The sequence below is a fragment of the Sceloporus occidentalis genome, unplaced genomic scaffold, assembly GCF_023333645.1.
Source record: "Sceloporus occidentalis isolate IW3139 unplaced genomic scaffold, rSceOcc1.0.p SCAF_114, whole genome shotgun sequence".
Lineage (NCBI taxonomy): Eukaryota > Metazoa > Chordata > Lepidosauria > Squamata > Phrynosomatidae > Sceloporus > Sceloporus occidentalis.
In genome coordinates, this window is record NW_028317094.1 from 1,769,821 (window position 1) to 1,787,768 (window position 17,948).

A 17,948-nucleotide genomic window follows, 5' to 3' on the forward strand; every position below is an offset into this window, starting at 1 on the left:
AGCCATTCCTCTGATTGAACAAGGGCTCTCCCCACTTCCCTCCCTCCCTAAGAACAGACTGTGAGGGCAGAAATGGCTTCTGGGGCTGAGACTGTACAGGTACATATAGTCCCAAAGGCCCCTCCTCAGCATGCACAGGGATTGCCAGGTCCTAGATGCTGCTGCTTATTCCACTGGCGGCCTTTGTGGGAAAGAAGGTATGCGCCGGGGTTCAGTGGCCTCCCCTTCCTTCCCTCCTTTCTTCCTTTGAGGAGACCGCAATGGAGCCCAAGGTGCAGAGCTGGACTCAGGAGGGAAAGGCAGGAAAGGAAGGCTCTGCTTTGGAAATATAGCTCTCTCTGTGTATCCTGTATGTTTGTGTCTGTGTCTCTGTGCTGTTCTTATGGCTGGGAATGGAGTTGAGAACTGAGGAGAGAAGAAAGGGTCAGTTTTGGGCAAATTCAGAAATTCTGTGCATCAAAGTCCAGTGTGTTGAAACAGTAAAGAACTTTATTGAGAAGACATAGAAATTCAGTGTTTAAGCCAGAACTGACCACTCCAATGCAAACAATGTATTAAAACCCCTAAAACCTAAAACATGACCCTCTTCCAAACCTAGCCCCCACCTCCAATTCCCACAGTCGATGCCCCACAGGTAACAAGGCCCCCTTTTGCCATTCCCAGAAACTAGCCCTTTCTGTTAATACCTGCCCCCAACTTTCTTAAGCCAAAATCCCACACATTACAAAAGCTATAATTCCCATAACTATTCTAACCAGCTGCAACAAATCCCAACCTCCCATCTACCTAACCTATACCACAACCCACAATCCCCAGCCAAATTAACAATGCAAAGCAGTTATCTATAGTATTGGCAATTAAAACCTAAACGTAACATAATCCAACTTGAAAACATACAGAAATATTGAGAGAGAAATTTTACAAATAAGATCACAAGGGCCTTTTATGTATTCTGTATTTTTTGTATTCGTTATTGACAAATATAATGTTAGGATTTCTGTGGCTTCTCTCCTCTGTGGACTCTCTGATGTGCCGTTAGGTGTGACTTCCGAGAAAAACATTTCCCACAATGCTGGCATTTGTATGGCTTCTCTCCTGTGTGGACTCTCTGATGTTTCACTAGGTTTGACTTCGAAGAAAAACATTTCCCGCAACGGTGGCATTTGTATGGCTTCTCTCCTGTGTGGACTCTCTGATGTATCATTAGGATTGACTTCTGAGAAAAACATTTCCCACAACGCTGGCATTTGTATGGCTTCTCTCCTGTGTGGACTCTCTGATGTATCATTAGGATTGACTTCTGAGAAAAACATTTCCCACAACGCTGGCATTTGTATGGCTTCTCTCCTGTGTGGAATCTCTGATGTATCATTAGGGTTGACTTCCGAGAAAAACATTTCCCACAACACTGGCATTTGCATGGCTTCTCTCCTGTGTGGACTCTCTGATGTTTCACTAGGTTTGACTTCGAAGAAAAACATTTCACACAACGCTGGCATTTGTATGGCTTCTCTCCTCTGTGGACTCTCTGATGTGCCGTTAGGTGTGACTTCTGAGAAAAACATTTCCTACAGCGCTGGCATCTGTATGGCTTCTCTCCTGTGTGGACTCTCTGATGTTTCACTAAGTTTGACTTCCAAGAAAAACATTTCACACAATGCTGGCATTTGTATGGCTTCTCTCCTGTGTGGACTCTCTGGTGTTTCACTAGGTCTGACTTCTGAGTAAAACCTTTCCCACAACGCTGGCATTTGTATGGCTTCTCTCCTGTGTGGACTCTCTGATGTTTCACTAGGTTTGACTTCGAAGAAAAACATTTCACACAACGCTGGCATTTGTATGGCTTCTCTCCTGTGTGGACTCTCTGATGTTTCACTAGGTCTGACTTCGAAGAAAAACATTTCACACAACGCTGGCATTTGTATGGCTTCTCTCCTGTGTGGACTCTCTGATGTTTCACTAGGTCTGACTTCGAAGAAAAACATTTCACACAACGCTGGCATTTGTATGGCTTCTCTCCTGTGTGGACTCTCTGATGTTTCACTAAGTTTGACTTCCAAGAAAAACATTTCACACAACGCTGGCATTTGTATGGCTTCTCTCCTGTGTGGACTCTCTGATGTTTCACTAGGTTTGACTTCGAAGAAAAACATTTCACACAACGCTGGCATTTGTATGGCTTCTCTCCTGTGTGGACTCTCTGATGTTTCACTAGGTCTGACTTCTGAGAAAAACCTTTCCCACAATGCTGGCATTTGTATGGCTTCTTCCCTGTGTGGACTCTCTGATGTTTCACTAGGTCTGACTTCGAAGAAAAACATTTCCCACAACGCTGGCATTTGTATGGCTTCTCTCCTGTGTGGACTCTCTGATGTATCATTAGGATTGACTTCCGAGAAAAACATTTCACACAACGCTGGCATTTGTATGGCTTCTGCCCGGTGTGGACTCTCTGATGTATGACAAGGACTGACTGGAAAGGAAAACATTTCCCACAATGCTGGCATTTTTGTGACCTCTTTCCTGTGTGGACTCTCTCATAACTCAAATGTTTTTCTGTAAAGAAGGACAATTACAGATGAGACTGAAAATCAGACTTAACAAAGGAGGGCGTTACCACATGATTTAGCCCTCATTAATCCCGCCTTCTTAGAGATTAAATTAATAAAGTTGCTGTGAGTAACCCAAGCATGACCCTGCTGCTTATGCCTCTAAATCCATTGAATGGTTGCATTCTTACTCATAGGAGCTAGCAAAGAAGAGACTGTATGGGGACTGCCTTGAGGGAATCAGTGGAAGAAGATAGTCAAAGGACTGTTGAAAAACAAATATTCAATTAAACATGTGCAAAAATACTTTGATTGACAGGTGGCATCATATCCTGTGAGACAGCCATAGACTGCTGAGTCAGAGCACATGGCATATGCAAGCTAACTGCAGAGGATGTTTCATGCTATGTGGCACCAGGAGATGACTCACAACCAATACAGTATGCAGCTCACATGAGGGTTGGAGTGGATTGGATCTGAGTTGTGTGAGCAAGAGATGGTGAAGTTGATGGAAGTTGGAGAGGAGAGCTTGCAAATATTTGTATTATTTTGCAACTCAAGATAGAGAAGCTCCAAGGATTTCAATGAAATCGACTGTGTTTGTGACTTATTTTTAAGTGTGAAAAGTGGTCATTGCATTGCCAATGCCTATATCTGGATATTTGCTTCCGTACTCTGCTATGATATTTTTGAGCTGTATTTGGGTGCATCACCCTCAGATTGTAGCGTACATTGGCTTGTGAACGCGATCAAAATTCAGAGCCAACAAGAATCTGAGAGGCGGTGTGATGTATTTGCATCAAACACCCATTGCATTCAGTTTGCTTCACACCATTCTTCCCCCACAAAGGAAATATTCTAAAGTGATATAAACCTTTCTGAACTCACAGTTTCTGCTCCCAAGCACCAATTTCAGTATAAATATCAGCCCCGACTTGCTGTTCTTCGGTGTCAGTCCAGTTACAGATAGACACTCTGTTTGTTTTCATGGCTAAACACCTCAATGCACTCACCAACCCCAATTGTCATGGGAACTACAGACCTCTCCTTATTTCAAATCCTCAGCAACTGGAATAAAGATCTGGATAGATAACGTATCACCATTATCAAAGCCTTACATCTATTCACCACACCCACCTTTGTTACCTAGTTCTTGAGTGTGTGCATGAACACTTACATGTATGTGTCTGTGTGTTTTGCTTTACCCCTAAATAAAACACAAAAACCTATTTCAAATGCCTCTGAATTTCTGTTTGATTCAGGAATTGCTATAGATTGGCTGAGTCCAGAGGTCACTATTGCCCCAGTAAAACTATTTCACTCTATTGAGCTAAGTACCAAAATCCCCTAAAAGCATAGCGCTTGCGTCCCACAACATTCCAGAATTGGCAGTTTAGGATTGGATATTTAGAAACCTTACAAAGTGGAGAACAATAGTGCCTCACTAAAACTAGAAATTTCATGATTCCGCAGGAAGTTGTTATGACAATTAAATTACGTGTGAAAGGGAACTAGGAATGGTAGTAGAGCACACGTTGTGTCAACAGTGTTATGCAGCAGCTAAAAAGGCCAATGTGATCCTAGGCTGTATCAATAGGAGTATAGTGTCAAGATCAAAGAAAGTAATAGTGCCACTCTATTCTGTTTTGGTTAGGGCTCTCTTGCAATAATCCTGTGTCCAGTTCTGGGCACCACAATTCAAACAGATGTTGAGAAGCTGGAGCATGTCCAGAGGAGGGAAACCAAAATGGAGAACGGTCTGGAAACCATGCTCTCGCAGGAATGACTTAAGGAGCTGGGTATTTTTAGCTTAGAGTAGTGAAGGTTAAGAGTGGATATGACAGCCCTGTTCAAATATTTGAAGAGATGTCATATTCTGGATGGAGCAGGCTTGCTTTCTGCTACTCCAGAGAAAAGGACATGGAACAATGGATGCAAGCCACAGGGACAAGAGATTCCACTTAAACTTTAGGAGGAACTTCCTGAGAGTAAAAGCTCTTCAACAGTGGAATATTCTCCCTCAGAGTTTGGTGGAGTCACTTTCTTTGGAGGTTTTTAAACAGAGGCTGGATAGCCATCTCTTTGGGAAGCTTTGAATGTCTATTCCTGCATGGCAGAAGATTGAACCGGATGGTCCTTGTGGTCTATTTCAACTATTTGATTCTATAATTCTAAAGTGGAATCATATCGCTCTGACAGTAAATTATGAAAGGGCCCTCAGTCTTAACAGGAAGGGCAATGGATTCAGGTTCCTTACCCACAGAAGCCACATTCTCATAATTCTCCATCATCACAGAACTGTACATCAGTCTCTGCTTCTTCGTCAACAGTTTCCATTCGTCCTCAGTGAAATATATTGCCACATCCGCAAAGGTCACCTGCAACAGAAAATAGCCCTCATCCAGAAAATGACTAAACAAAAGGGGAGGAAAGCACATGGTGCATTGCAAATATTATTTCAACACTTTAGAATTCAGTCCAGGAAATAAACTTTAAATTCTGCAAGCAAGAAAAAGCTACAGCCTTTGAGATCCAGTTTGTCTCGAATTCTTTCAATATAATATAAAATATGATAAACAATATAAATTAGGCCATTTCTGGAATATTATTGATTGATTAAGATACTGACTATCTCAACATGTATAGTACATTTAGTCACCACTGAATCATTTAGCCATATCCCACCTAATTTGAGAGGCAAATTTCCTTTTTAAAAACCAGTTTTGGGGAGTACTCTGGGCTTCAGGGCCACTGGGACCACCCTCAATTTAAGTCCAGAGATATTCTTCCATATCCCCCAGCATTTCACAGATTGGGAAAGAAAGACTCATGTGGACAAGCAACATCAGAAGGCGGTCCAGATGGCCAAAGTTGGTAATTATAATGATCACACAAGTAAGGAAGGGTACAGAAGTTTGTTTTTGCTCCGACTCCTGGCAAGAGAAAGATCCTGCCCCCTTCCCTCCTCCCCTTTCTCCTCTTTTGAGTTGATGGGACGCACACTCTTTTGAACTTGGAACACATTTTGCAGCAACTGAACTGACCTGAGGAGAAGGGGGAAAGTGGGAGGAGGAGAGTGAAATAGGACATTTTCTAAGCCCCTGAAAAACTGAGGTGACAGAGGATAAACCAGGACTCTCTCTGCCACATTGGGACAGTGTGTTCTCCGCTTGTTTTCATGAGCCGGCCCAGACACAGATGAAACTAAGAGTCAGGATGGCAACTTACCAAAGATCTGTTGTTACTTGGAAACCTCTTTCTCTTGGAGCCCAACTCCCTCCGCTTGGCCTCTGTGTCGGCCATCAGGTGGGCAGGGGTCCTGGTGGTCTTGCCCTTGGGTCACTTCCAGCAAGAGAGGCCCCAAAGCCGTGTACAAGGAGGCCGAGATGAAGTTCCTGAGGAAAGGGACCAGGGTTAGGATTGGCTTAGCAAGAAACCGTGCAGCACTCGAAGACACAGAGAACAGCATCCTGCTGGTGACATACGCAGGTGACATATGCCTCCTTTGGGCCGATGCAGAGGTGGGCATCCCCTTCCTCCCTCTGCTCCAAGCAAAGCCCCTTGGACCTAGCATAGACTCACTGCAGCTCCCCTACACAAGAGATACTCCATGCCTTCTTAGTGTGGTGGGGGATTAGGGGATGGGGAATTGGAGAGGGCCCTGGGTATGTCCCTGTAGCTAGATGTGAAATGAGTGCATCATAAATAAATAAATAACCTGCTTCCCTTCTGCATTCCTCCTCTTTTCCCCAGCATCAGCCCCTTTCCCAAGAAGGCTGCATCTGAACTATAGAAATAAAGCACTTTGACACCCCTTTAAACGCTCAGTGCTATGGAATCCTGGGATTTTACCTTTGGACACTTAGCCTTCTCTGCCAGAGAGCTCTGATGCCACAACAAACTACAAATCCCAGGATTCCTTAGGATGGAACCTGGAGAGTTAACACACTTTAGAACTGGATTATTTCTGCAGTGCAGATACAGCCTGAGTCAGTTGTAAAAGGGAAGAAGCACCCATGTCTTGTTTTTACCCTCCTAAGAACGGCTTTCCTTTAAAAAAAGTAGTTTGTTTTAGTCTCTAATAGTTATTCTTCCTGTTGTTGTTTGTTTCTATGTTTGTTTGTTTCATTCTTGGTAATATGAGTTATTCTGGTCTGCCTCCTTCCTTCTTGCCTGAAAATCTATTAATAAGGAAACTGGGGAGACTTTTAAAACCTCCCAAAGGAGCCACTTTTGGCCTTTTTTGGGGGACAGGCCTCCTCTTTGAAGCCAAAGCCCAATGTTTATGAAGAAGAAGAATAAGGCTTGTATTAAAACTATCCTCCCATTTCTGATCCCTTTTAAAACCCATGTTCCCCAGAAGGAGCAGAGCTTTGTAATAGGAAAACACTCTCAGAGAAGAGCCACAAAAGACCCACAAAGAGACAGACTTCCTCCCTTTTGGCCCAGGGAGCCTGGCCTCCTTCTCTCTCTGGAGCCTCAGGAGAGAAAGAGAAGCCTCTGTTGAACTGAGGCCTCAGAGAAGGTTCTGGAACGTTATTCTCCACAGTCACGAGCAGCACAAAATGGCCACCGGAACACAAAATGTGAGTCTGGAGCAAACTGTCCATAGCCTGCAATGCATCTCCTAATTCTCTTGGCAGTCCCTCCCTCCCAACACTTTCTCATTTCCCCCCAAAACCAGAGGAAAGCTGGCAGATGGAAAGAGGTTTTAAAGCAGCATTTAAATCTGCATTATTTGCTTTTAAAAGACTAAATGTCCCAAATGCTATTATCAGTTTTGTAGCTATTATTACAGAAAGACGTAGAAAGCAAACTCCTGAAGTACCTTTATTTTCAGGAGTGAGATGGGCTTTTCCAACTGACTCACTGTGATGATCTCCGGTGGTCCAAGCAGCCAAACTGCGGTTCTGTAATAATAATAATAATAATAATAATAATAATAATAATATTTTATACTCCTCTCTTCAGCCAAAAGGCTTTCAGAGTGGATTACAAATTGTTAATTAGACATTTAGACATTATGGCTCTTAGCCCAGCAGACCATTAACTTCCTTAAATCACGCTGCCATTATCCAGTGAATTATAAAAGGACTTCCCTTAACCTACACTGGGATCAGTTAAGGAACCTTATTTCTCCTTCTTTACTGATCTTCGTAAGCATCAACCGAGCCAAAACACGTGTAAAAGGAGCGTCGAGTAGTAGATACTCTAAGGATGTATTTACTATTAATAACAAAATATAACTAAAATATAAGTCATGCAAGATATTAAGAATCTTGCAGGTACAATATTTGTAAGTATATAATATTCAATTCATACAAGCTATTAAAATAATAAATAGACCTAAGTGTCCAATTCTGAGACTAACTTCCAAGATCCGCTCTTTAACTCTCTCTCTCTCGATCTCCAACCGACACAATTCCCCCAACTGTCTCTCGGTCTCTCAGGCCTTATATCTCTTTCTCACGGAAGCTTCCAGAAGGACCTTTAGCTTGCTCTCTGATTGGTCAAGAGAGCCTTCCGTAGCAGTGATGTCATTCTCTGTGGGATGTGGGATTCCAGCCAATCAGAGCTAGGGATGGTGGGAGGGACTGGGATTCCAGCCAATGGCAGCCCTCAGAGTGTCCTCAGGAGGACTTAAGACCATTGAAGCCATGGCTTTGAGACAGGGCTGGTCCTCCATTTTGATGCAGTGAGGCTCCTGGTTTTGGAGCCATGATGAAAGGCAGCCATTCCTAATGGCTGAATAGTGGTCTTCCTATTTCTATTCCCAGGGAAGGGAAGAGGGCCCTGGAGTGTTCTCTGCCTTGGATCCAAAGAGAACTTGACCTCCAGACAGAATAGAAATCAAACACAGACATAAGTCAATGAATAATAAAGGCTGCCCTAGACTTCTGTCAGTTCAGTGAAGCAGATGGGAAGACCTCCAGGGAAGAGCCTCCATTGCTAAACACAGTCTCCATCAAGGAGAAATCTAGAGGATCAGGGACCAAGATTGCAGTCTTGTCTTTCCCTCTCTCCCCATTCTTAAGATCCAGGGAGCCAAGGAAAAGGGAAGAGAGGATATCCCAATGTATCTGTTGATATTCTGAAGGGATACAACCATATTGGGATGCTCTGTGTCCTTCCTCCCCTTTTGCTCAGTCAGTCTCTGGATGAGGGCTACTTTCTGTTGCAGATCTCCTTTCCAGACGTGGAAGTCTTCTTCTCTGAGGAGGAAGGGCCTCTCTTCAGTCTGGAGCAGAAGTTTCTGTACAATGAGGTGATGATGGAAACCTATGGAAATGTCTCCTCTCTGGGGAAGGAACTTGGATCCATTGCTCTTCCTTCAGAACAGGGGGCCTTGCATGCTATAGACATGGCTCTATGGTTCCACTTTAATGGTCAAAACAACATCTTGGGAATCTTGGGATTTGTACTTTACTTTATGGAGCCACTAGAGCTCTCTAGTTATGATTGTAAATATCCTTTGCTAAACTGCAAATCTTAGGATATCCTAGGAAAGAACCATGGCACTTGATATCTTTTGGCCCCAAATGCTCTTCATTACATCCCTTAGCAAGGTTTGAGGCCTTTTTGATCTGTGTTTCAGTGTTTCTATGTTCTGGAGAGGCCTCCAGTATCCTCTTGGGAAGAAGGCCAAAGTCTAGCTCTGTTTGGACAGGAAAGTAACTCAGGGAAAGCCCTCAATAGAGCCAGAAGAGGTGTCCATAAAACAACGAGAAGAGTATGTCAGGCAGCCATGCATCTGAAAAACAATAACAACTAAACAAGTAAACTGGAGGTAACCAGCTCAAGTCCTTGTTTTCAGACATTTTAAGGTATTCCATGTAGCAGTTATGACTCATATCTATGAGGGCAGGGAAAGGGAACACTAAACATCCGTTATCTCTCTTGTTTCTTTTCATAGTAGAGCTTGCTTAGATCCATTGTAGATTCCAGAGACCTCTCCTCTCATGATGCTGAGATGACTATTTTCTGTCTTTCCTCTTCTTTGTAGAAGAAGTTGTGGCTCACCAGAGAATCGACATTCTGGAGAAACCATACAAATGCCAGCAGTGTGGAAAATGAATAGCTTCGAGGTTTCACCTTGTTTTATATCAGAGAGTCCACAAAGGAAAGAAACCACACAAATGCCAGCTGTGTGGAAAATGCTTTGCTTGCAAGTCAACACTTTTCAGGCATCAAAGAGTCCACACAGGAGAGAAACCATCCAAATGCCAGGAGTGTGGGAAATGATTTCCTCAGAACTCACCTTATGGAACATCAGAGAGTCCACACAGAAGAGAAACTTTACAAATGCCAGCAGTGTGGAAAATGCTTTGCTTAGAAGTCAGACCTTTTGAGACATCAAAGAGTCCACACAGGAGAAAAACCATCCAAATGCCAGGAGTGTGGCAAGTGTTTTGATTCAGGTACCAACCTTACACACCACCATAGCATTCATATAGAAGAGAAGCTATAGAAAAGAAAGACTGTGGAAAAAGTTTTTCTCAGAAGTTACACTTTTAGAGGCATCCAAAAATCCACATTAGGGACAAAGTGTGCAAATGTTAGTGGTTGAAAATACTTTTTTGGAGAAGCAACCTTCATATATTTTGTTGTATTTTGTAAAGGTCTATTGCAATCTTCATTTATACTACTTCTGCTACAAAATTGTTGGTTTAAAAGTATTGCCCTTATAGGGACATTCAATAAACCTTTGCATTCATTGAAGCATTCTCATTCTTCGTTTCATATCTTGAATCTGTGAAAGACAGCATTAATTATGGAACATCAGTATTTATTAAAAATATATTTGTTATTAAAAGTCAGAAACAATAAACATAAAACTTAACTCATCAGACAACAAACATACAAATAAAACATACTAATACCATGGAAATATATCACTTCCACTCCTCTCTGTTGGTTCTTATATTTATATATACTGGCTTTTATATAAACCTTATTCATAATAAAAAAATTAATTGTTTTGCATATATATGTCTTAAAATGGTGGTTTCTATATTTCCTTACTTTATATCTATTATTCCTTTATTTCCTTATATACATACATATTAATCTATACTTCTATGTCCTTATCCTTGATCATATATATGTACGTATGTATCTGAAGTCGAAATCTATATCACAGTCTATCGTATTACGTTATCTCAGTCTATCTAACCCCCTAAATTACATCACCATTGACATTTCTTGTTATTTAATTTATTTTGCATGTCTTTCTTTGTATACCTTTTAAATCTTATCTATCACAACATAATTTTATATATTCAGATATTCACATACTTACACAGATCTCAAGTGTTATTTTTCACCAAGTTCCAGTACAAGGTGTTGGTTATATCTTTTAAAGCCCTACATGCAAAATTGCATCTATTCAAACTCCCTCTGCAGAAAATGTACTTTTCATTCAGTTCCTTGACTGTTTGTGTTAACTTTTCCAATAGAGCAAAGTTCCATATTCATAGAATCATAGAATCATAGAGTTGGAAGAGACCACTAGGGCCATCCAGTCCAACCCCCTGCCATGCAGGAAATCCAATTCAAAGCATCCCTGACAGATGGCCATCCAGCCTCTGTTTAAAGACCTCCAAGGAAGGAGACTCTATCTATTCTTACATACCATGAGATGACGTTTAATACATTTCCTGATTTCCACTACTGTACTATTAACTATCTAGCAGCTAAAGGTAAAAGTACAATTGAACCCAGTTATGTGACAACTGAGCATCAGAACCAGAGGAAATGTTCAACAGTGCAATATATATATATATATATATATATATATATATATATAATTTGAAATAATATAATTTTTTGAAACCCACTACTGAAGGCAAGTGATCAAAATTCACCTCCCATCCCTGCACACTGTAATGAACCTTTACTGAGCCATCCTATAATGCAGTGGTTCCCAAACTTTGTTCCTCCAGATGTTTTGGACTTCAGCTCCCAGAATTCCTGACTTTGGACCAAATTGGTGGGTGCTTCTGGAAGCTGAAGTCCAAAACACTAGGAGGGCCAAGGTTTGGGAAGCACTGCTATAATGGATATCAGTTCTTGTAAGGCCAATGGGACCTACTCCTACTTAAGCAAGCCCTGGATTGCAACCTCAGCCACGAATTCAGACATTCCCTGGTACTATCATTCCAATGGGAAGTAACCTTAAAGGTAACAATCAAGGCAACAAATAAAAAATAGGAAAATATATATTTTATTGGAAATAAATAAATAAATAAATAAATGTGAATATGCTTTAAAAATACTAATGAAACTAAAGGCAGGATAATTTCCCAAGATTATGAATGAAAGGATAGATTCAATCACGGTTGCCCTGAGCCTGCAGGACCTAAGCAAGGTGATTGATAAAGAAGGTGAGATTTGGAGGTCTGTCATTTATAGGGTCCCCATAAGTCGAAGTTGACTTGATGACAGTTGACCACAAATGAACTAATGTCTCCCTAATTGTAGAGTGGGAAGCTATTCAGTGCCTAAATAGAGTTCTTTTAGTTTTAAGAGTCCTCAGCCTAAGGGTAGCCGTAGTGGTTGGCAATCGCCACTTCTTTCTCCCTTTCCCTAAACCTGTCCCTGCCCAGCTTGGTCCAGCAGGCCGCCTCTGCCCTCTCCCTCTGGGCCTGGAGCTTCATCTTCTCTCGGATGGGCCACTGCTCCTCCGTGATGGGCTTGGAGAACTCCAGGTCAGGAGGGGGTGTCCTCCATGGGATGAAGGTGTCCCCTTTGTAGGGTGGAGAAGGAGGAGGGTCAACAGGGAGAAGGTCACTTCTTCTGGCTGGGGGTGAGGAAGATCTGCAGGTAGGCCTCCAAATCTTCTCCATGGTCAAAGCTGGCCCAGAATGGAGAGTTGTCGTTTTGGGGTGACACACTCTGTTTCTTCTGGTTTGGAAAGGCTGAGAAGAAGGCGGCTTGGGATGAGGTATCTGGGTTGCAAAAAAGGGTATGTCAGCAGGCTTGAGTAGGGCTGGCTTCCTTGTTGCTGGTGGTGGCGACTGGGAGCAGAGAGCTTCTGGTAGCCTCAGCTGTGTGGCTTTGGTTGAGGTCCCTGCGTACGGCCATGATGGCACATAAGGGAAAGGCATCTGTTTCGGCAGAGCCGGCTTCATTTTGGGTAAGGTTGGCTGAGGCAAGGAAGATCCTGGTGGCTCCGCTACTGATCTTGAGCTCGAGATCTGTGGTATTTTGGGCAGCGGCTTCCCCATGCCTCCCCCCAAGAAGGCCAGTATAGGCAGGGGTTTCTCTGCAATGGCTCCCGATGGTGGCCTCTTTTCGGGGTGAGCCCTTTTCGTGGGGACACTTGGAAGCTTCTTTCCCAAGGGGTAGAACACATGGACGGACTCCATCATTTGCAGAGCCAGACTTCTCTTGTGGATTGTCTTGGGTGGTTCTGCTGCTACCGTTTTCACATCTCTCTTCTTCCCTTGAATGCCTCGGACAGGAGCATTAGGCTTCCCTTTGCCTTGATCAACAGACAAACCTTTCTCAGATTTTATGACTTGGGGCTTTGCCTTTGGAGCAGCCGTCACCATCGCCTTGTCCTTGGCTCCTTGTTTCTGCTGGGGCAGCTTTTTCCTTTGGAGATTCCCTTCCTTGTCTCCTGGTTTCAAAGAACAAAAGTCCTTTTTCTCACTCTGCAAAGAGATCATTGGTGGCTCTGGAGATTTAGGAACCTGGGACTTATCTGGGTCCAACTTTGGCTTTTTTGGTAATGTCTCTCCTTCTGTGGACATTGTTTTTCTTTTATTGCTGATCTTAGATGGTTTTGAATCATCTGTTTTTTTGTGAGTTTTAGAGCTGAGTTGCTTTTCTGCAGCCAAGATGTCTCTGATTTCTTGAGGCTCTGGAGCAGTTGTTGGGGGTTTCTGAAGAGCAATGCCGTCAGGTTGAGGAGATGCTTTCTTGGCTAGAGACCCATGTGGCTTCTGGCTCACCTTTCCAGCATCTTGCTCCTTATGCTTTGCCCCGTCTGAGTCCACAAGGAGGACTCCATCACAGACATACGTTTTATATAGGACTCCATCGCACGCCCCCCTCCGCCTCCTCACCGGACTCCGCAGCCAAGCCGCGCTTCTGCCGGGCGGCCTCCTCCCAGGGTGTCGGAGGTGCGCATCTGCGCACCGCCCCGGGAGTGCCGCCCACGGACTGAAGGAGCACCGCAGCGGGACTCTTTGTGTTGGCTGCTTTGGCCTTTTGCGGTAACCGGGGAGCGGGCCCTTTAAAGACTCCTGGGGGGAAGACAGGGGGAGAGAGCTCGCCAGGTGAGAGCGGCGAGCTCAAAAGCCGGACGCCGGACCTTCCTGTCACGCCCCCCTCCGCCTCCTCGCCGGACTCTGCAGCCAAGCCGCGCTTCTGCCGGGCGGCCTCCTCCCGGGGTGTCGGAGGTGCGCATCTGCGCACCGCCCTGGGAGTGCCGCCCACGGACTGAAGGAGCACCGCAGCGGGACTCCGCAATTGCGCAGCTGCGCAGTTTTTGCTGGGCTTGGGAGGCTGTGGGTTAGCTTAGGGCAGAGGATGCCTGTGGTGGCTAACCTCTGCTCTTTAAATTGTTGGTGTAGGGTGGGGGGAGGTTATGGACGCGGGGGATGTATGGGCTGGGGAGGAAGGGGATAACATCACTTTGAGCGGAGCTCCTATTGAGGTTGTGTGGGGCAGGGGGAGGTATGGCGGTGGGAGGAGGGACTTGCGTTCCAGGGGAAGGCGAGATCGATGCTTCATATCTATCTCCCCTTCCTGTCCCTCTCCCAACCCAAGGGACCTGAAGGTCACTCCAACCGTGCCACAAACCCTGTCGCTGCTCCTGTGCAATGCCAGATCGATTAACAACAAGACCCACATCCTCCACGATTTGTTGGAGGACCAAAGTTGCGATCTGGCTTGCATTACCGAGACCTGGCTTGGGCCTGAAGGGGACACTGTGTGGGCTCAGGCCCTGCCTGCCGGGTTCTCGGTGAAGGACCAGCCCAGGTTAGGTGGGCGGGGGGGGGGTGTGGCCTTGATACATAGGAACACCGTGTCCCTCACCAGGAACCACATCCGACAGACGTCCTATATCGAGTGTATTTACCTGACCCTAAAAGCTAGGGACAGTCTAGGGATTCTGTTGGTGTATCGGCCACCCCGTGCGCTAACGGACTCCCTTAACGAGCTGACACAGCTGGTTGCTGAACTGATGCTGGAGACGCCCAGGCTACTTGTCCTGGGCGACTTCATCATCTCCCTCACGGCCAGCTATGTTCCACCCGGTGCAGCTCGCGAATTCATGGATACCATGGCGGCCATGGGCCTGTCCCAGCTGATTCTGGGTCCTACGCATTGTGCGGGTAATACTCTCGATTTGGTCTTTTGTTCTGATGCGGAAAATCCGTGGGCGGAAATAACTAATATTTCCCCCCTGCCATGGACGGATCATTTCCTGGTTGAGGCGAAAATCAAGGTCTCTACCCAGATCCCTCCCGGGGGTGGTGGACCTATTAGGATGGTCCACCCTCGAAGGCTGATGGAACCCAAAAGGTTCCAGGAAGCCCTAGAGGGATACATGGTTGGAAGTGACGGCGACTCTGTTGATGCCCTGACTGGTATTTGGAATACCGGTCTCTCGAGGGCTATACACAGGATCGCTCCCAAGCGCCCTCTCAGACCCGCTTCCAAGCGTAAGCCCTGGTATACGGAAGACCTCCGGGCAAGGAAGCGGGAGCTGCGACGGCTAGAGTACCGTTGGCGGAAACACCTTCGCTTAGACGACAAGACTCTCCTAGCCCAACGGTTAGAGGACTACGGAGAGGCGATACGAGCAGCAAAGAACTTGTTCTATGGTGCTCGTATCGCGTCCGCGGAGTCGCAGCCAGCAGAGTTGTTCAAGGTGGTCAGAGAGCTAACTCAGCTCCCTCCTACCCTGAACCAGATCCTTGAACCTTCTAAGGCCTGCTGTGACCAATTTAACAACTTCTTCGTGGATAAAACTTCTCGGATAAGCGAAGGTCTTAACGCTGACATTCAGGCAGAACCTAGGGTAGAGGCATCCAGAGCCACCGTGGACTTTGTTAAACTGGATCGGTTTGAGTTGGTAAGTACCGATGATGTGGACAAGATCTTTGGAAGTGTTCGGAAGACAACCTGCTCTCTCGATCCCTGTCCCTCGTGGCTAGCAGCCCAGGGGGGACCGGCAGTAACCTTGTTGCTGCAACGGATTATTAATACATCTTTGAGGGAAGGGCAATTTCCATCTCTCCTTAAATTGGCCATTGTAAAACCTTTATTGAAAAAGCCCTCCCTCGACCCCCTGGTGTATAATAATTATCGGCCAGTTTCACTGCTGCCATTTCTGGGGAAGGTGATCGAGAGGGCGGTTGCAATCCAGCTTCAGGGGGTCTTGGATGAAATGGATTATCTGGGCCCATTTCAAACTGGCTTTCGGGCGGGTTACGGGGTTGAGACGGCCATGGTCGCCTTGGTCGATGACCTCCGTCTGGGCATCGACAGGGGAAGCGTGTCCCTGTTGGTGCTCTTGGACATCTCAGCGGCTTTCGATACCATAGACCATGGTATCCTTCTGGGGCGCCTGGCAGAGGTGGGAATCGGGGGCACTGCGCTCCAGTGGTTCCGGTCCTACCTCTCCGGGAGGTCCCAGATGGTGCAGCTGGGAGACGTGTGCTCCGACGAGAGGGCCCTTAAAACTGGGGTCCCTCAAGGAGCCATTCTGTCTCCCATGCTATTTAACATTTACATGAAACCGCTGGGAGAGATCATCCGGAGACATGGGGCGCGGGGTTATCAGTACGCTGATGACACCCAAATAATCTTCTCTATGTCTCCGACTGATGCAGTGACTGAGGATGGCGTCTCTCCTCTCGTGGCCTGTCTGGAGTCAGTAATGGGCTGGATGAGGGAAAACCGACTCAAGCTGAATCCAGAGAAAACGGAGGTACTCGTGATAGGTTCCCCTGGTCCAGGAATGGCGGTGGTTCCACCTGTCCTGAACGGGGTCACGCTCCCTGTGAAGGACTCCGTGCGCAGTCTGGGGGTGCTTCTTGACTCGTCCCTTCGCCTGACTGCTCAGGTGAATGCGACGGTCAAGAGCACCTGTCATCAGCTTCGGCTTATTCACCAGCTGCGCCCATACCTGGCCCAGAGGGACCTTGAAACTGTGGTACACGCCCTGGTAACCTCGAGACTGGATTTCTGCAATGTACTCTACATGGGGCAAACTTTATACCAAACCTGGAAGCTTCAAATGGTGCAGAACACTGGTACTTCCAGGGCCAGCCACATTACACCGGTGCTAAAAGATCTGCATTGGCTGCCGATCCGCTTCCGGGCACAATATAAGGTGTTGGTGATGACTTATAAAGCCCTAAATGGCTTGGGCCCAGGATATCTGAAGGACCGCCTCTCCCCATATATTCCGTCCCGCACCCTCAGAACATCTGGGCAGCAACTACTTAGGGTTCCCGGGGCCAGGCTTGTTTCCACGTCCAGGAAGACATTCTCCATCGCCGCCCCGGCCCTTTGGAACACGCTGCCCATAGAGCTCTGCTCGGCCACCTCCCTGGCCCAATTCAAAAAGGATTTGAAGACCTTCCTTTTTGGCAATGCATTCCCCGACTAAGCTGTCCTACGGACCTCCTTCCTCCTCACTAGCAAGAGGACCGGCTAACTCGGGGCTTTTTTGTTTTCATTGTAATGTTTTTAACCGGTGTTTAATGTTTTAAAATGTTGTTATGTCTTAAAATGTTGTAAACCGCCCTGATCTGAGGAAGGGCGGTATATAAATAAAATTTTTATTTATTATTTTATTATTAGGAATACTGTTCCCCAGAAGAGAGCCTTGCTGCTGAAAGAGAGGAACACAGAACCATTTTATTCCAGTTCCCTATCCCATATCTATGAGCAAAGGCCCATCAGGGCAAAGCTCTGAGGGCAAGAAAGGCATGTAGGACAAGGCTGGAAAACATGCCTTTCTATGGAGATTTTTGTCACTCTCAACCCCACACTTCCCTTACTTAGATTTGGGGGGGCATTCAGGGGATCTTGCTACAGTCATGATTACCTATTGTTAGTGAATATGGAGCAGTTACTGATCAGAATTCTAGGTTATGGATCTATAATTGCATTACAGAAAACCAGCCCTACTTTTCAGAACTTGTAGTGCCCTTCCAGCCATGTCCTTCTATACTTATTGCAGTGTGTGAAGCGGTGAGTCTTTGGTATCGGCTGGGAGTATGTTCCTCCATGGATACCAAAATCCCTGGATGCTTAAGTTCCATTATATATAATGGTGTCCCCCATACAAAATGGCAAAATCAACCTTTGTTTTTGGATGATGATGATGATTTAGAAATAATTTCAAGCTGTGGATGGCTGAATCCATGGATGCAG

General features: G+C 45.5%; 1 protein-coding gene across 1 annotated transcript; it reads right to left on the minus strand.

The window, feature by feature from the left end:
* Positions 1-988: 988 nt before the first annotated feature.
* Positions 989-11,420, minus strand: LOC149282462 (uncharacterized). The gene is made up of 2 exons (XM_089498169.1): positions 11,414-11,420; positions 989-2,556 (listed from the first exon to the last, which is right to left on the minus strand). The coding sequence occupies exons 1-2, from the start codon at positions 11,418-11,420 to the stop codon at positions 989-991; spliced, it is 1,575 nt and encodes a 524-aa protein (XP_089354295.1).
* Between the last annotated feature and the right edge of the window lie 6,528 nt (positions 11,421-17,948).